General features: G+C 36.1%; 1 protein-coding gene across 3 annotated transcripts in view; it reads right to left on the minus strand.

Annotated features, from left to right (window-relative positions):
* The window catches only part of LOC145692782 (calcium release-activated calcium channel protein 1-like), an 82,691-nt gene that overhangs the window by 11,904 nt on the left and 50,224 nt on the right, over positions 1-20,563 (minus strand). For all 3 annotated transcript variants that reach the window (XM_081768249.1, XM_081768248.1, XM_081768250.1), the window contains exon 2: positions 9,473-9,747. In XM_081768249.1, coding sequence (XP_081624375.1) covers positions 9,473-9,718 — 246 coding nt within the window. In that variant the 5' untranslated portion in view covers positions 9,719-9,747. The remainder of the gene's footprint in view (positions 1-9,472; positions 9,748-20,563) is intronic.

Consider the following 20,563-nt stretch of genomic DNA (forward strand, 5'->3'; position numbering starts at 1 on the left):
AGACAGGAATGCTGGGATTGAGTGGATAGTTCCTTTCCACATTGACTCAAAGGTGTACATCGAAAACTCGGAATTAAGAAGCAACTATGGAGAAATATGTACAGAAAAATCCAGCATACATATGGCTATCCACAAAGGAGTACTATTCCTCAAAATTAATCTTTTATTTTATACCTTAAATATATTAACTCTCTTAGTGGATTCTCATTTTGCTAGGTACGCCAGCAAAATGAGATTTATTTCGTAACCCACAGAAAAGAGTATGGACGTGAGCGACCACGAAACACAGAGGGTTAGGACGCCGAAGACGAATGGGCGAGCGATATTTAAAAAATGAACATGAAATCTTTGAGTTTTACGTCCCACGGTTATGCCGATTAGGCTAAAGGAGACGGTGAGGATGAGTAATGAATGAAATGGTGGAATGAAGAAAGTGGGAGGAAACGGGAGAACCCCGAGAAAACCCACGCACACGGTGTTTGTCCACCACAAAGTTCACTTGGCGGGGGCTGGGATCGAACCCGGGACCCCAAGCACCAGAGGTGAACGCTCTAGGCTCTACCACTGAGCCGAGCGATATTTAAGTCTCTTAGACAAATGCATATTAGGTGTTCGACTATGCACTTACATTACATGTTATTTCTACCTTATTACTATAGTTTTATGTCTCTTAGATATTATTCTTGAAGGATTTCAATTTTTGCAGAATCAGGAAATGGTAGAATGGAATGCACAATTGAACTGCGATTCTTTATAGAATCACGAACTTCACTGGAACTAAATAAATTAGTATAATAGTGAAAAGTACTCGTAAAAACTCATAGTAATTTCTTTCCCTTGAGTTCTTTGCTTTCTAGCGCCCTCCCGCAACGGCGTTGTGCGCGGATCCATATTTCCAGCTCTGAGAAGATTCTGACAGATTCTTCTAACCAATAGTCTTAAGACCCATTAAATATTGAAAATGTAAAATTTTATGAAAATTGACTGTTTGATTAAGTAAGAACTTTAGTTCGATTCTACTGTAAATTCTATCTCAAAAACCTGATCGTTACAACATTTTTATTATTTTTATATAATTTAACACTAACAAAAAAATTGCTTATTCGTATGTTCTACTTTTTTTTCAACTGAAAATCATACAAAATAAAATGCTGTATCTTTTGCTTCCAAGTTGTTTGTATACTGAAAATTAAATAATTGATAATAATAGCATATTGTTTGTATGTATCCGAGTAGACAGGATGGATGCCTTCGTTTCCGGTGAACCGGGTGTTCTTTCTCGGTATTTACCAAGCATCGTGAAGTAATTGCCTAAATTTAAAAAATTGTGAACTCCGATTTAGAAGTCCAAAACTAATGGTCTTGGAAATCGATGCGCTATCCACTATTGCAGTGTTGAACGTGCACTTATCTGGCCAGCCATACCCCTTTGTGAATTATGAGACTTGAAAATCTATTGTTATTTACACTGAATAAGCTGCCTAGTAAAATCTACGAATGGTCGGGCAGATGGTGCACCTCTGACTGGTGTTATAGTGCTGCCAAAATGTCTTGATCCGTGGCAAAAATGCGAACTAAAGCTCACACCCTCGACTCACCCACGCGCTGAGCCAATAAGGGTTCAACTGTTGCTAAGCGAGAAAGCGGATGACGAAAGGGAGTGAAATTCTTTCAGCCAATAGCAGCGCTTAAAACGAAAGACTAGGTGTCAAGTCAATGTGGTACATCTATAGCCATTCTCAGCGACATTGTCCCTGGCTTTTCAGACCGAGTTCACTACTTTTTTTTTAAACTTAAGTAACTCCTTAATTGCCTCAAGATGTTGATCAACATGCAAATTTTAAGCACATACTGAAAATCGAAACTGCGAAATTCGAAAATCGAATTGGGCGCACCTAAGACACGAACTCTTATCATTAGAACATAGGATATATATATATATATATATATATATATATATATATATATATATATATATATATATATATATATATATATATATATATATATATATATATATATAATTATATATATATATAATTATTTGCACTGTTTGGGGAAAAAAATGCAAAATTATACCGTAAAAAGAATAACGGAGGGTAATTAAGGATCTTCCCTACTTTTTTTCTTAAAGTTTAGTGGAGACACGGTAGCTCGGTGGTAGAACGCTTATCTCTAGTAAGGGGAGGGCCTGGTTCGACCCCTGGCGAAGTAAGTTTGTGGTAGACAACACTGTGAGTTTTCTCGGAGTATTTTCCTTCCCCCGTACACTTGCATTCCAACTTTTCTTACATTTATCAGTCACTTGCCTTAATCATCATTCTCTTACCCTAACGGACAATATCGTGGGACGTTAAACTGAAATATTTCTTTTTGAATTTTAGGGGAAAATTAAAGATAATACATTTTTAAAGAAAATAAGCATATCCATAAAGTGCTATTAAATGAAATAATAAATGCAATCAAGTCTTTTGTCCTCTAGCGCCACAGGCAGTTAAGTTCAATAATGGGAAAAGGTAGAGTAGAGAACTACCAACGTTGGCCCTACTTTGCAAAAATAGGCGCTTTGCCGAACATTTGCCAACGCAATACCAATGAAGAACTCTCTCATGACTACATGGTTAGCATACCCATATTTGGCGCAGGACACCCGGATTCGTTACCCGGGGGAATCTCATGTGGTTTGGAACCCACATTAAGTAATAGGTCCACGTCTTATATAGCCGTGTTGCTGAAAAGGCCGCTACGTTCCAATTCCATCGACCGAACAGAGCAACCAATCCCTACAAAAGAAGTAAAATATTGGCCAATGTTGGTTAACCAACATACATGGTTAAACAATGATATCCCATTGTATTATGCAACATTGGACTATCGTATTATTTTTGTAACTCCCAACTATCTCGACCACTATCCTACGAAGAATCAACCAAGTATTCTGTTAGAATTATTGATATAGAAATGTGAATACGCGGTTATTCAGTCGTCAAAATATTTGTGCTATATGAAAAATCTTGTAATCAAATACTAATTCATCTACTACTTACAAGGGAAGTATGAATGAGCTCGAATCGAAACCTAAAGTAAAATTTCACTCAGAGAAAGGAAGTCTCACAGAAAGACCACACACAAAAAAGCAGCTGCGTTTTTGAAGTGGAATTAACCAAAATGGCAGATTGAAATGTCGCGTATCCATGTCGACAATTGCAAAATATGTTCAGTACCACCCCTTGTAAACTACCTGTTAATAATAAAAAGTCAATAACAACAATGTGGGTACATACTGTACCTAAGGAGAAGTCGTACGGTAAGATGAAACTTGACGGCAGCCAACTTGAAATCCGCCATCTTGAATGCAGGTCAAGTTTTGTAAATAGGAATAGGGCAATATGATACATAATTTTGGGCTAGAATTTAAGCAGAAAAACAATGGTAGCAATAGTTTTAAGATACGTACATTTGGTAAAAGTTACAGGCATATATTTATTGTGTATGTTAGTATTTTGTATACCTGTATGAGTAATTTACAAAATTGACTTTTTGTTCTATTTATTGAATTGTTTATCAAACAAAGATTGAAAAAAATATATGAAATCGTAGCACAGACTCTTTTATGAAGGAGGTGGCACGATGGGTCAGTAGCAGAGCGATAACCTCTGGTGCATGAGTCCCAAGTTCGATTCCCGGCCAAGTAAGTTTGTGATGGACAACATTGGTGTCCGTGAGTTTTCTCCAGGTACTCCCGTTTTATCCATACATTCTCATTCCACCATTACTTCTATCCAATCATTAACATGCCTTAATCAACCATCTCCCTTAGCCTACAAGCAGGGTGGATTGATTTAAATCAGTCTGATTTAAATCACGATTTAAATCAAGATTTAAATCACTTGATTTTTTTAATAAAAATCGTTGATTTAAATCGAATTCCTAAATAAATTAATTTAAAATGAAGATAAGTAAAATCCCGTTTCTGTTCTGTTATTTCGATTATGGAAGTTAATAATCATAATACAATGAGACTCAAATGTACAGTATAGTATGAAAACAAGTGTCATGCAGAGGATGATTAGGGAAAATCCCGTTTTGAACAGGTAACGGAGCAATCCTTCTTTCTTCTTTTCGTAACATTGGGTTTGGGTTTTAAAATCGTTAACTATTCCAACGGGGAAATCACCATTGACATTTAAGACGAAAATTCTTTTTTGTGCTTGTCTGTTTGTTTGTCCTCAGATAATAGGGCGTATTTAGAGGGGTCCTATCCCCTCTCCAATTTTTTTGTTAATTTTATAACTTTAGGCGAAATTTATGTATTTCATGCCGCAAGCTGGTTCCGAGTTTTTAAAAATAGGCCCCTGCCAAATATCAGTAACTTTTGTGAAAAAAAAGTGTCTTTTTGATAAACGTTGCTGTACTTTTTCCTTAATGCTTGACGTTTTAAATTATATCACCTATTTTTAGGTGATATGGTAGAATCTTAATTATTCGATTAAAAAAGTACCAATAAGGCATTTTACTTCGTTTTCTGTAAGGCTGGAGGCATTTTAGAACAAGTTACATATGCTTTCACGCAGGGTTGGCTGGTTTAAACCATGCAAAAAACGAAAAATGTTTGTAAAAGTGTAAGTTTTCGTAAAATCTTCAACACACACATTAGTGGGTTATCGCATGTCACTCCCGCATATTATTCCTATTATATTCAAATTTAAATTCCCCATTCATTACTCAAAGAAATTAGCCCTATACTACAAAAGCAACTTTTTTGTAAGGTTATGAATGTTTCTTTTGTGGTTTTTTAAATAGTTTGTTATTATTGTTATGCAATTGCAATCAAAGGAAAATTCTAAATATTGTATCGTTTTAGTAATGTTTACTATTGATAATATACATCAAAATATCGTACTTTGGGGAAGGGGGTCATACAAATCCCCCGAGAGGCATTTACTGAAATCAGAAATATTTTTGGTATCTATTTATGTATAAATGGGTCAGAGCCAAAGTCGACTCAAATAATTCTTATTTTTATTCACTTTTCTTACTGATATGAAAATTACGTCGTTGTATTTCTTTAACTTGGACTAATCAAAGTCGTAGTGAACTAATTTGGACTAAATTAGTTCTGTACTCTGCAGTATTTTGAAACTGTCCATATGTAATTCTGTATAATGGTTTCAATTGTGCAACTGTTTATCTTTTTGTTCTTCTGAAATGACTCTTGACAATTAGACAATTATATTAAAAGTATGTAAAGATCAGTACAACGTATCAGGAGTCCTTCGTGAGTGAGTCGGCAGACGTATTTGCATTTGTGGCCAATTAGTCCAGTTTTCAAATTCAAATGGAGGACAATTTGTTTCGGATGTAAGAGACGAGAAACGGTTTGGACTCCGCTTTAAGCTTATGTGATCCGTTCCAGCACAACCCGGTTGTTGCATAATAACACCAAAGTGAAACAAACTTATTTTTGTTCATATGTGATATAAATGCATAGAGTAAATTATTTAATTAAAAAAAACTGGTTTAAACCAAAAAACCAGGTTTAAACAAAAAAAACTGATTTTTTGGTTTGTTTTTTTTTTTCAATAAAAACCATGGTTTTTGCCTACCCTGCAACGCCTTTCTGCGTTGAGGCATAGTGTGTGATGTGATAAATTTAAAAATATATTTTTTGTTATGGGTATTATTATTATTATTATTATTATTATTATTATTATTATTATTATTATTATTATTATTATTATTTGGCGGGTTACATTTTGCATTCAGAAGACTGAAATTTTGCACACTCGTTCAGTGCACCCCTTTATAATTTTCAGATGTTTTCAGATCTCTACGTGGAAACAGCGGGGTCCAGAGGGGCAAAAATGTTTAAAAAAGGATATTTTTAACAAAATAGCTTTTTTTCGTGATTTTCCCGTCTCAGATGAAGACATATGAATTGTACCGTTTGAAAGGCTGTTCTATTCTGAAGAAAATGATGTACATACTATGCTCCTAGGATAAATAGGGATGTCTCAGGAAACTGTTACCTGAGATCCTGTTTTATACGGGAATCTGGGGTATTTGGGGAATATTATTTTTCACGGGCTTACTTTTGCACCTACAAGATTGAAATTTTGCACATTTACTCAGTGCACCCCTCAGTATTTTTCAGATTTGTTTCAGATCTCCGTCTTAAAACAGGGGAAGGGGTCCACAGAGGTAAAATTTTAAAAAAGACATTTTTTAACAGAAAATTCCTTTTTTCGTGATTTACCCGCCCCAGATACATGATGGAGACATTTGAAGGGTACTGTTTGAAAATTTGTTTTATTCTGAAGAGAATAATGTACAAATCATGATCTTAGAATAAATAGGGATGTCTGAGGAAATTTTTATATTAAATCCGGGTCATCTGGGGCATTGTGGGAATGTTCTTAGCTCATTGTTAAATAGTTTCCTCACTCTTACTACTCAAAAGAGAAGCTTGAAATTTTGTACACACATTTAGTACACCCCTTAGCATTTCCCAGTTGATTTTGAGATCCGTGCTGTAACACAGAGGTATTTAGAGGGGACCAAATTTAAAAAAAAAAAAAAAAAAAAAGTTTTAAAAATGCCGATTACTCTCAAAATTTCCCGCTTCAGGGACATAAGGAAATGTGAATGTTACCGTTTCAAAAGCTGTTTATTCTAAAGAGAGTGATGTATGTACCATGATCCCAGGATAAATAGGGATGTTGATGTAGCTGCTTGACTGAAAGTCTATAATTTACCTTTAAAAAAAGCCATAATTTAAAAGGGTTAAGAAACATTGTTTGGGATTGATATAGGTTAACGATTGGGGATAATTCAAAATTCAACCCCAATACTTTCACTTAAATGGCATAATTAGCATTTAATACTAATTCCTAACGCTTTATCTTCAATTCGCGACTTGTATTATACCAGGAGAAAGATTTGATTTAAATCAAAAAAATCGATTTAAATCAAAAAAATCAACAAAAATGATTTTTATTAAAAAAATCATGATTTTTTTCCACCCTGCCTACAAGGCATAAACGTGGGACTTTTAACTGAAAAATTTCATTTCATTTTCTTTTATGAGGAAAAAACAATCCTAATTGGAGTTGCTCGCTGCAAAGTAAAAAGTAACAGTGTCACGTCTACATGTACACCACGTAATATCATGTATGCCGTGATATTTTCTCAATATTGAAATCGAAAGTGGTGTCCAGTAAGCAAGCACATCTAAAGTAAGTCTAAGTTTGCCCTTAATTTTCCTTGATAGATTTAACCTTAGAGATTCTCTCTGTTTATGGCTTTGTCAAGGTAAATTTTAAGTCAAGCTTGACAGGTGTTAAAGGAATTTTAAGACTAGCCTTATATTACACGTTATTGTCAAGTCTGAAACAAGCTTGCAAGTTGCAATCGAGAAACTAGCAAGTTTGCTATACCCTTGGTTAGGTCTGCAGCCATGTAAATCCAAACTTAGAATGCTATTAGAGGTGGTAAATTTTAAGTCATGCTTGACAGGTGTTAAAGGAATTTTAAGACTAGCCTTATATTACACGTTATTGTCAAGTCTCAAACAAGCTTGTAATCGAGAAACTAGCAAGTTTGCTATAGCCTTGGTTAGGTCTGCAGCCATGTAAGTGTAAACTTTTGCAAGCCTACAGACTTGCCCTTGAAGGTTTGAGTAAAGCTATTAAAAGTCTAGAATGCTATTAGAGGTGGTAAATTTTTACTACCTCCAGTTTTAGTAGAGAGATTCTTTGTCAGTATGGTGGAGATAGAGATAGAGAGATAGATATGGAGATAGAGAGTAGAGGTAGCGGATATTCTTTGGGCGCTTAAATTGATTGCAGAAACCCGATTTCCGCTATCTATTACAGTTTCTACTTTGTAGCGACCAACGTTGAAACCGGAAGTGATTCATTTCCGCCACTTTCGGTTGGAATCAAAGGTCAAGAGAGAAGGTGGCACCTATTCTTAGAATGCTAAATTGATTCAAAAAAAAAAAAAAGATCTCGCTATATTTTGTCGTTTTTGTCTGTGTAGGATTAAGGTTAGGAATTAGATTTCTGAGCATTTACGTCCATTTAGCCCGTTACGTATGAAAGATGACGTACCTCGGCGATCACACTATCCGAGAAAGGAAAGGAAGGAAGCGGTCTGGGAACTGATTGTTAGGTACCATCAGGCCCGTAGCCAGAACTCGAAAGCAGGGGGGGGGGCCGAGAGCACTTCTGGGGGGTCCAACCTGACTCCACGTTTTCATATCTATTATTGCTATTTAACCTTTATACACTTGGCAAGAATTTGAACGAAATCGTAGGCTCTCACGCTGGGGACCTAGGGGACCCCCTAATTACAAATTCCCCCTTATGTATAGCTCGTTGGAAAGCTTACGGAACACTGATTCCAACGAGGTATCACTTGTGGAATTCCCACCCTAATCGTAGAAGAAGAAAGGTCATAAAACTTTTTTAAAATCCAAAAAAATTAGAACTTGGGGGGCCCTTGCAACCCATACAGACACCCAATGCTGACAAAACGATGATATTGCTCGTTTCTTTATATAGAAGCATTTAAAACACTGGTGAAAGTTTCAGGGGGAGCTGAAGGTAGCCACAGAGGGGGCTCAGCCCCCCTCGCCCCCTCCTAGTTACGGGCCTGGGTACCATTCCAGCATTTGCCTGGGGCGAATGAGGAAAACCCAGGAAAGCCTCAGTCAAGATGGCTAGCCTGAAAAAGCTTTTACACTTTTCCGACCGAGTGTTCTTTACCGGCAACTTTTGTCTGTATAGATCAACATTGTAAATCGTAATTGGAGCTCTATAATTTTAGGATGGACGTTATGAGAGACTTTTATCGCTTTCGATTCAGGTATTCTCGAGACATATATTCGGTTGCATGAAATCGCTTCTCGCTATTTCCATATAGACCTCTATAGTAACCAACGTTAAAACCGGAAATGGCTGATTTCTACCACTTCCGGTTTGAATTTCACGTGCATCAATGAACTCGAATTCTAATTTTTGTTCTTCTACATACTGACAAAAACTAATGAAATGAAATCTTTCAATTTTACGTCTCACAATTATGCTGGCTAGGCTAAAGGGGATGGTGATGGTGAGAAATAAATGGAATGGTGGAATGAAGAAAGTAGGAGGAAACGGGAGAACACCGAGAAAACCCACACCCACGGTGTTTGTCCACCAGAAAGTCCACTTGGCACGAGCTGGGATCAAAGCAAGGACCCCATACACCAGAGGTGAACACTACCACTGAGCCACTGCGGCCCGGACCAAAAATAATATTTCTTGAGATTTTGTACCTGCCGAGCGGACACACGGACAGACAGTATACAGTACATAAAAGAGTTTTGCTAAATTAAACTCCTGAAAAACAATACAGAACATGTTATTCATCAATTAAAATGATAAATGTATGTTTAACATAAGAGAATAATGATTGACACAATACGAACCTTGGTGGCTGTCATAGCGATGGAGGAAGAAGGCCCTGGTGAGGCAATGTAGCTCTGACTTGGCAGCGATATCAAGGACATGGTGCTACTGATGTTGCAATGCCTCATCGACGAAGGGCTCGCAGAGCGGACAAGCGGAGGAGACCTCGGTGTCATCAGCGGTGGGCCTCCGGAGGGAAGATGCGACGGCTGCGATTGCGTTGGGGATTGTTGTTGTTGCATATCTGACTGGTCTTCAAAGCCCATTATGACACGTTCTTGGCTCACATCTTATCCTGAAATGCACAATTAATATTTCAAATCACATTGGAAGACGACGGAGTTGCAGACAATAATGCACGAGGCTTCCAGCCGTTATAATGCAATTGCATGAGTAACCTTTTCATCTTTCTTGATTGCTTAGCAGTAGCAACGCGAACAGAAAAAGATATTCAGGAAATAAAATATTCTTTAAAAAAACAAATCCTACATTGGACTCCAAGTTCGATTTCTATACAGTAGAATTTTTTGCTAGTATTATAGCAATAACGAAAATGTATATTATTATTATTATTATTATTATTATTATTATTATTATTATTATTATTATTATTATTATTATTATTATTATTATTATTATTTTGCACTACTCAAACTCACAATCAATCCAGTCCAAACTCTCTCCAATGATAGTGGCCATTAATGAGAATTCGCTGTCTCAATTGGCTAACTCATGAGATACCTAAGTTATCGATTGTAAAACGCTTCTTGTTTTACAGACTAGCGCACGATTACAATAGATCGCCAATAGGATGTAACCTTTTTACCTCTAAGAGGAACTTCAGAACTCAATTGATATTGAGAGATGAACCTTTTCAACGATACTGATTTCTCTCTGTCTGTCTCTCTCTCTCTCACTCTGTGTGAGTGTGTGTGTGTGTGTGTGTGTTATTCGCGAATTTTCAATTTTAAGCCCTCCATTCAATAGAGAATCACAAACTATCTGGGAAAGTGATGAAATTTTTCACGTCTCTCTTACTGTTCCTGAGATATTGGCCCAAATAAGTTCCTATTCCAGGAGATTTAAGGACCCATATCTCGGGAACCGTAAGTCATAGAAACATGATATTGTTATTGATCAATACCTAAGAGGATGGTGAACATTTTGATACCAAATAGTAACCGGTGGCCACTAGCTAACTGGCCATAGTTCCCCAGATATTGGCCAAATAAGTTCGGATTTTGGGAGATTTAGGAGCCATATCTCGGAAACCGTAAGTCATAGAGCGATGATATTTTGCGAATTTTTCAATTATGAGCCCTCCATTTGAAGCATGTATCTTCGTAAGACAACATATTGTAGAACATTTTAACAGAACTCAAACAAAACATGTGGAAAAAATTTAGTACTCAAGGAAATTATAAATGGATAGATATATTACAAGAATTATTTAATGATTATAATAATAATAATGTATATAGAACAATTGGCATAAAGCCTGTAGAAGTTAATAAGAAAAATTAACTCCTTTTAAGTTCGCTCTGGCAATGCTTTTGTTTGTTTATGTTTTCTTTTTGCCTTTGTGTTGTGCAGTTTCAGCTAATTGGCCTAGTGCTCTATGAAACTTTGTGAATAAATAAATAAATAAATAAATAAATAAATAAATAAATAAATAAATAAATAAATATATTTGGTTTTTATTTTAAAATGACTCAGCTATGGAAGTTTTCATCCTAATTCTGAGGTCTACATATGCTATTTATTCTGTGAGAGTGTGTAACGAAACAGACAGGAAGTACTTTTTCTGCATATGAATTCCTTCTCGATTATGGTTGGGCTAATGACAATAAATCAGTTGCAAGGCAAAGAAGGAAGTGCAGTAATCATTAGCGTAATAGGTTTCAGGTTAATTGCATATTTGAACTGTAGGTAAGACTCATTAATATAGCGGCACTATTATCTCACCCTTTAGTAAGTGTACGAAAGCTATAACTTCTTTCGAGGCTATTCCAGTATTTGACATCTTTCAACTGTAAATTATAAAGTCCAATATCAAGCAAAACAATACACTCGAAGTAATTCTGGCTCCAAATAACAGTGCCGTGCCGTGAAGGGGGGCGAGTGGGGCAATAGCCCCGGGCGCCGAAGTAAGGGAGCGCGAAATTCGGGAGGAAAAAGAAAAGAAAAGAAGGAAAGAAAAAAAGAGAGAGGAAAAATTACTTGGAATATTTTAGATCAACCAACAGCAGTATTTTTCAATTTAATATTCAATTTGACCAGCGTCAGATTTATACTAGGAAAATCCATGTGCACATATATATAAAATGGAAGGAAAAAAGTAATAAAAAGCGCTCAAGCAGGGTTTATTTTCCAAAAATTTGCTTACGCTGCGTGCCAACCATGGTGGCGCTTCGCGTATCGTGGTCGCCATCGTATACTCTCGCCCCGGTCGCTGGTTTTTCAGGGCGCGGCACTGCCAAATAATACAAGGGTTTTCAAACTTTTTTTTTTTTTTGCAGTTGAGACTCCCCTCGACCATCAAAATTTGAACGCGCCTCCCCTGTCGAAAATGAAATGTGTCAACAACATAAATACATGTCTCCCTAAAAGAAAGCCCATCAGTATGATAAACCATGTTTAATTTATATAAATCTTTGAGTTTTACGTCCCACGGTTATGCCGGTTAGGCTAAAGAAGACGGTGATAATGAGTAATGAATGAAATGGTGGAATGAAGAAAGTGGGAGGAAACGGGAGAACCCCGAGAAAACCCACGCACACGGTGTTTGTCCACCACAAGGTTCACTTGGCGGGGGCTGGGATCGAACCCGGGACCCCAAGCACCAGAGGTGAACGCTCTACCACTGAGCCACCGCGGCCCCCCATGTTTAATTTATGTTTATGCCAAAGCTGAAAGGGTCATCCCTGACCGTATGTGGAACAGAGGTGATACAAAGGCTTAGTCCACTATGTATTACTAAAGAAGAAGGGTGCAGACTTAAGGGTCTTCCCTACAGCGAAATTAAACTACCGCTAATTTTGGAGCTTTTTTGTAATATCTTCAAAATAAATAAAAATGTTCGAAAAGTAGAAACGTAGTGAACTAGATAATACGATTTTGCGTGTGATATCGTTATCACAACTCATCTATCTGCTTTCGATTTGTAACTGTAGAAAGATTTAGCATTTTTTTGCGGGTTCTGTAAATAGTGGGATGCTAAAAGGGGATAGGTGAATTGTGGAAAAAGTATCACATGCAAAATCGTATTATCTAGTTCACTACGTTTCTACTTTTCGAATATTTTTTATTTGTTTTGAAGATATTACAGAAAAACTCTAAAATTAGCGGTAGTTTAATTTCGCTGTAGTGAAGACCCTTAAGTATGTGTGTTTCATTATAAATATATTCGTTGTAGGATCTTTTAGGGGGCGCGCCGCACAGTTTGAAAACCTCTGAATAATAGTATAACAAGTTACTTATTCTGACTAGCGGTTAGGTTCTTGCCTGCGGTGGGAGTGATTGAATTCGATTCTCTATGGAAATCACGTGCGTCAGATTCCATGTTAACACAAGGAAATATTTGTACAGTCAGCGACAAAAGTTATTTCCGTTTGATGAAATTAGTTTCGTAAATACCTTTAGAATGGAAGGACAATTTGAGTACAGTTTTCAGTAAATTAAAAAGAATGTAATTTTTTCTGTACGTTCCAGCCAAACCACCGTTGTGCATTCCCGCCATTCCACCGTTATTCCCAAAATAAATTTTACCAAACGTTAAGAAATTTTGTCGCTGACTGTATAATACGAACCTGTTGATAGAGATAAGTAGAAGATAGGGAAATCAATTCCTTCTAACCAATGTAGGAAAAAAATTACTCTAAAGGAGCATGGGTTTTCCAGCAGTCTCACTAGCTAGCGTAATATTATTATTATTATTATTATTATTATTATTATTATTATTATTATTATTATTATTATTATTATTATTATTATTATTATTATTATTATTATTGTGAGAATTTGCAGATTCACACTCTACTTAGAGAACTAATACAATGCCTAGACTAAAAATTCGAGTAGTTGTGTTCGGATTTCATTTTAATAATCTTTAGTAACGGTTTGTAACCTGTAAAGACAGCTGTTGCAATATAAGAAGCGAACTTAATTTGGCGGGGGGTTGAACTTCCATTTGCCTCCCCATGTCCTTCCCCCCCTCCCACTGACTTTACTGATCATCATTACAGATGCATCGAACAGGAATCAAATAAAAAATGGTTTGTTTGCTCCTTAGGCACTTTCTACCGAGGTAAGAGTGAAATTAAATCAACCTTGAAAATGTCTTGATTTGGAAGATTTATCTGAAACCAATATCGCGGTTAGGATTAGCTAAAAATATGATAACCCCTAAGTATACTTAATTACTTTTCTTAGAGATAATGCCAGTGGCGGCCGGTGGATTGTGGTTTCGGGTGTCGCAGTACAAACGATAGGAGAAAGAAGATATACAGTGGACTCACTGACTAATCAGCATAACTTTAGATGCAAATGCTATGTGACATGTTAAATTAAATTAAATTCTGTTTTTTTAAAAAATAAAAAAAATGCAGAACATTTTATCCGATTAATCACCTTAATTAATTAGTAAGTTCATTCTTTTCTCTTTGATTGGAACAAATCTGCCTAATACATGCTGGTTGAACTCTAGTATTCTTATTGTCAGGTCTTTTTCGATGGAAAGCATAACCAATGGTGATAACCTTTCTTGGGATATTCAATTTCTTGAAAGTGTCAATTCTTTTTGATGTGAAAAAAAAAACTTTTCTTCTTTTACTAAAGCCATAGGTACGGTTAATATTAATTTCAGAAGCTTTGTAGATTCACTAAATATTTTTTTTTCTAGATTATTGTGAACAATTCATTCTAGCAAACTCAGTCCCTGACAGTGATCCGAATTCCTCTTCAGTGTAGACTGAAGAGAGTTCGTAGCAGAGATTAATGTTATAAAAAAAATGTACATTGAACACGCTTTATTCACAATTTATCTAGGAAAACTTCAAATAAATTGTGGAAATGTATCTAGTGCATACAACATTACTGCCATAAGACGTCCTGTAAATTTAAAGCGTTTTTTTTTTTTTTCGAACACTCTCCTGAATTGCACTTTGCTTGTTTTGTCTAAGACTTAATTGTAAGTTTTTCCTCAGTTGAAAGCTGAGCATTTTTTTTCTAAGTTATTTACAGAAGTCATGGTATGCAATTCATTGAGAATTTGTAGGTTATGTGCAGAATTAAAGCACACACAATAAAATTAAATCTAATAACTAATAACCAAAACAGCCTATACAAAAGAGATACTGGTATATGAATTGCGAATGTCACATATTCATACATAGGACTAACTGGCCGGCTTTTCATTGGCCTGGCCGGAAAAATTGCTGTTATTTTGATTAAAGTCGATGACGGGTACAAACTTCTCACCAGCTCCTTTATAACCGTTTGTTTTTCAAATTTGTATCTAGTTCGAAGTATAGATATTGAAAAGTAGCTGTCATTCTGTAAACTCAAAACTGTTACCTTTCATCATCTATCAACGATTAATATACTTTGTTCACCTGTTTAGAAACTTTAGAGAGATGACAGGGACTGTATCAAGGAAAATTTGAAATTAACTTTCAAGGAATTTTATACATTTATTAAGAGTGGAAAAGGACTTCTTAAAGCAATTTCCTATAGTTGAAGTAGAGATTATATGTTTAAAGAGTGAATTTCATTTTCCAAATCCAAAATTGTTATGTAAAGATTATTATACTTTTGTTCATCTGATTCAATAATTTTAAAGAAATGGTAGTTACTGGTAAATACAATAAATTGATCAGTGCCCATTGATCAATTTCAGTTTCTCATTTATAGCACAATGTATCTATTAAGCTTATTGGTGAATGTTCTAAAGACATACAGAATATATGTGTTAATGCACTTTTGTTCACGATAATACATTTCCTTTCCATTGATAGGTCCGAACAGAGATACTTCATGCTGAGACCTATATCATAGAGAATTTTGAGGAAGTGCTGTTTTTTTTTATTTTACAGAGTTGGCAACCCTATTCATATATCAACCCACACACACACACACACACATGTGCGTAAAAGAAAAAAAAACTACATTCCAAATCATCCGTTTTGGTTGTTACGCAATGCACGATGAACACAATATACTTCCACATGAGGCGAAACAATGTTTATGAATGTCATACGTTCTGGAGAGCAACCTTGAAACCTGTCAGATAGAGGAACAACATGTTAGCTGGGAGGGGCCCAAAGTATTTGAGGAAGGTCCAAGACGTCTACGTAATAACGAACCTGTCTTATACTGTACCCGAAAAGATAAGTAATTCTTAATTACTGTCACCTATATTTTTAGAAAAAATGATAGAACGATTATTTCTATAAGAAAAGAAGGAGTACATGATGAGGTTCAAAATAAAATATTTAGCGTACATCAATCATTTCTCTGTTAAACAAGTATATTCGTTAGGAAAGTCTACAAATGTTAGTCGTTTCGAAATTTTTGGGAGGTCCGGTCCCCCGTTGGACCCCCTCGTGGCTACGCCCCTGAGCATTGCTAACTAATCCCAAATTCAATGTGGCGTTCCCCACCATACAGTTTTATCAAGAGTATAAAATATACTTATTTTATAAAAGATATGTATATACTAAAATACTATCCACAGGGGGGGAGAGATTCTGCATATTGACTTATTATTAATTATTATTCACAAACTACTGTAGAAGAAGCCTTCATTATCTATATAAGCTAAGAATTAACTTGTAAATGCGGGTCTACTTTCATTTGTTTTCTCCTCTACTAGATATTTTCTTTCTTATTTTGTAATTCTGCAATCACTTTTTTTAAATTGCCATTATATTGATTTGCTTCAGTATGGTCCCGTAATTTAAAAATATGAATGCATAAAAACAAATTCCATTTGTTAATTGCTAGTGAAGTAAAATTCAGAAATCTTATTTAGCGCGAAAAACTTTCTCGTTCACTGGAAACCGTGCTGTGTTGCAGAAGCACTGCAACGACCAGTCCCTTTAACTTCTGAGATCGGGGAAAGGAGACTTAACATTCGCTCTAATTCCCGCGCTGAAGGAATCTGGTCGTTGTATGCTCGCTGCAACACAATATAAATTAGAGACTCTGTGACGGATTATTTTTTGCTTTTTAAAACGGATTAACGAAACGGACAGTTACAGAAGTAAAAAAAAAATGTTATTTAAAGTATATATGGGAGTAATAGAAAGTATTTTTTTCTGTTCTTTACTACTATTGCTAATAATATTTTTTTCCTGAAATACTTTGGTCGTTGCGCAACGCTGCAACATTAACATTAGCCGCCACTGGACAATGTGATGAAAGAATACCAATGTATATACTTCAGATTATCTTGGTTTTATGATAAAAAAATAAGGAGCAATGAATTTCTTTTGCCGCCATGCTGCCATTCGAGCATGGTGTGATGGCTTGACTTCTGCTAATTACTACTAAACAACGCGCATGCGCCTAGTTGGTGTGCTGACGTTCTCCGTAGAACGTCGTTGTCAAGCGCTACTAAGTAGAGAAATTTGTAACTATAAATATACCAAATTGACTTGACACCTAGTCTTCCGTTTCAGGCGCTGCTATCGCCTGAAGGAATTCCACTCTCTTTCGCTAAGGCTCTCTCGCTTAGCAGCTGCTGAACCCTTATTGGCTCAACTCGTGGGTGTGTCGGGGTGTGGCTTTAGTTCGCATTTTTGCCACGGCTCAAGACATTTTGGCAGCACAATACTAAGTACTACAGAAGCAGGTGGTTTCATGGCATGGGGAACATAGAACATCAGTAGTGCCTGGTAGTCCTGATCTACATAACCGTGATATTGGATAAGAACACGTAATATGGACCACTCATTAGCATACATTTACATTATGAGAATGCAAAATATGAAAGCGCGAAGCGTTGACTAACTCAACGATTCCAATTATCTGGAATGAAATCGCTTAGGGAACTTTGATCCTCTGTAAAAACCCTCAACGAAACACTGGCCCTAATAGTGTAGGCTTAGTTTTTTTTTTTTTTTTTTTCTGCGGATGCATGCATAATTGCCTCTCTGCTTATGCGTAGGATAGTATATTTTACAGTGTATATTTAATCAATAGTATAACCATTGCCAATTCTAGCGACAAATCACTAAATCTAGCGGATTTGCAGCGATAGTTGGCGATATTTTTTTTTTTTCAAAAGCTACTACCGTATTCTTCAGCGACTTTTCAAAAGTTTTGGCGATAAAACTAGCAAATTCTAGTAGTGCTATTGTTTTTTTTTAAAATCAACATCACTTACTGAGTGATTGTCACAAATTGACGAATAAAACAAACGGGAATTATTATGTAAGTGCGATTGGGAATAATTCGGGAATGGCCAATATGTTTCACGACGTCGCCACCTGTATACACCATTTGAGACAAGTTAGAGAATTCCTGCTAGTTTGTGATAACTGACAACACTGTTTCATATTATGGTAGTGATGTGGGTCAACTCAATTGACACTTGACAGTTTGGGCACGGTGAGAAGAAAATTATCTGAGGTCTCTTGTTTTCCAAGCAGAATAACAAATTAGGGCCTTTGGGATGCATTTTTCACTATACCTAGTTGCAAAGCCTATAGCTTAGTGCATGGTCCTGTGTAATTGATGAATTGAAGGGATTGGAGCAGGGATGCAAATAACCACTCGCCCACTCGCCCGGAGCGAGTGGTTCATCGGTGCGGGCGAGTTTTTAATAGCACTATTAGGGCTACTTATTTCAAACAGTAAATACTAGGATGTGGACTAGTAGCTTTTTTCTTGGGCCAGTAAAATTTTGTTGCTTATTTGCATTCCTGATTAGAGTGTGTGGTTTGTGCGTGTTTAAGCCTCCCTTAAAAGTGGCATGTTTTCTAATCAAGCATGGGTAAACTCCAGTTTCAACAACATTATCAATAAAAGAGAAAAGAGAATTGTCGTTTTCAGGCTTAAATTTGACAAATTAGCGACTTTCGGAACGGAATTTAGCGACATTTTACCTGTAGGGGTTGGCAACAGTGCGTATAAAAATATACAAATGATACACGTGAAACAACATATATCGAAGAGTACTTGCCTAACCTAAAACCTGAAATGATACTACTGTCTTACGGGCATTATGAACAAATAAAACATGGTTAGATTTAAAACACTGTATTACACAAAACAGCTATAAAATGAACAGCTATAAAGAAGCATAGTAAGTTTTTACCTGCATTTTCAATCATCCAAGTTCCATATTGCTTTTCTTTTTTTCTTTCAATATGGAAGATGAGCTCCCAGATTAAATCAACTCGGGAGCCAAATATACAAGAGCTTCCGTATAATACACATAGTTGGCAACCTTAGTATCAAGGTTTTTAATGTTTTGAACAGAAGAATCAAGCAACACAAACGCTATATAGTTGTAAAAACGGGTTTCAAGCAAAACAAGACACGTTCTATAGATTACACCTGAGTTCAGGTCAACGAAACCATGAATTCTGATACCAATGCATAATTTCTACACAGAATACTCTGGTATTTAAAAAGAACAGGAAAAAAATGTCAATTTTACTCGATTCCTTCTTCGTACTGAAATATAAAGGAGAACTAACCAGCAAATCTGTAGGCATCGCATTGGGAGGCATTGTCACATCCAAGCATGAAGCAGTTATGTGTTTGTTTCCATATTGTAGGTTCTAAGCAGTTATTTCTTTACAAGACAAAGCAATCATAGTTATAATACATTGTAGTTGTTGTTGATGGTCTTAGTGGCTTTTTGATGGTCTTCTAAAAGTCACGTGTTAATTAACAACTAATTTATTAATACACAGAATGTTTTCTTTCTTTCAGTCTATAACACTTTAGTTTCATTGCCTCGACAAGGCCAGTATGAACTAGTGGTGGGCACAAAAACCGGTTTTTCGGTTTTTATAAAACCGAAACCGGTTTTCGAAAAGTTTCAAAGGTTTTCTTCAAAACCGGTTTCGGTTTTCTCCTAAATCGGTTATCGGTTTTCTCCAAAACCGGTTCGGTTTTTCACCTGATCGGTTTCGTTTTTTTTCAAAACCGATTCCGGTTTTTTTTTTTCAAAATTTGTTCTATTTCTGACCAGAATGGTGTTTCGTTGTTCTCCGGAAACCGAATCCATTTTCACAGAAATAGTTTTATGTGTTTTCGAAAAGTTTTCACCGAAACCAGTTCCGGTGAAAACCGAACCGGTTTTGGAGAAAACCGAAATGTCGGTTTTTCGGATTTCGGTTTTTATAGAAACCGGTTTTCGGTTTTTATAAAAAAACAACCGGTTTTGCCCATCCCTAGTATGAACTTGGTAAATCTTCTACATTTGTCGTGTTTGCTTACGACGTTGGATCTTGATTGTTCACAGAATGAGGACCAATTCTTATCAAAATGGAAACCCTTCAAAGAGTGGATACAAGGTGTATCAAATGTCTGGGGTCGTAGAGTAGCACCGTTATGAGTAAAGATAGGAAGACGTGGAAATAAGTTGTTTTCAGTTTACAGGGTGTCCACTAAAATTCCAAAATGAAATTTCGTGACTTTTTCGTGACCTTTTCTTTACCAAACTATAAAATTTTCTAACATTTTGAAGAGAGAATTTGGGTACGAATTAGGCCGAATTTTCATCCATGCAATAGAAACGTACTTTGCTTGCGATTTGGTAGCGTCTAAACCCGACCATACACATTTTTGGTTGTGAATTTTGACGTTTTGTAGAACAAAATTTTCCAATCTGCACTTACATTTGTACAGTTAAAAAAAAATCGTGACCTAAAAGCTAAATTTCGTGACTTTTTCGTGACTTTCATGACCGTTTTCTGATTTCGTGACTTTTTCGTGACATTCGTGACTTTCGTGACCGATAGACACCCTGGTTTAAAATAATGGACTTGAATTATTGGGGTCTACATTGATAAGGTGCCCTACGTTAAATGGGAAAGCAATGTTACCAGTTCATCAGGATGTTTCCCTTCGGCCTTCACTATACCAATAATACAGCA

The sequence above is a fragment of the Thermobia domestica genome, chromosome 8 (assembly GCF_964235325.1).
Source record: "Thermobia domestica chromosome 8, izTheDome1.hap1.1, whole genome shotgun sequence".
Classification (NCBI taxonomy): Eukaryota; Metazoa; Arthropoda; class Insecta; order Zygentoma; family Lepismatidae; genus Thermobia; species Thermobia domestica.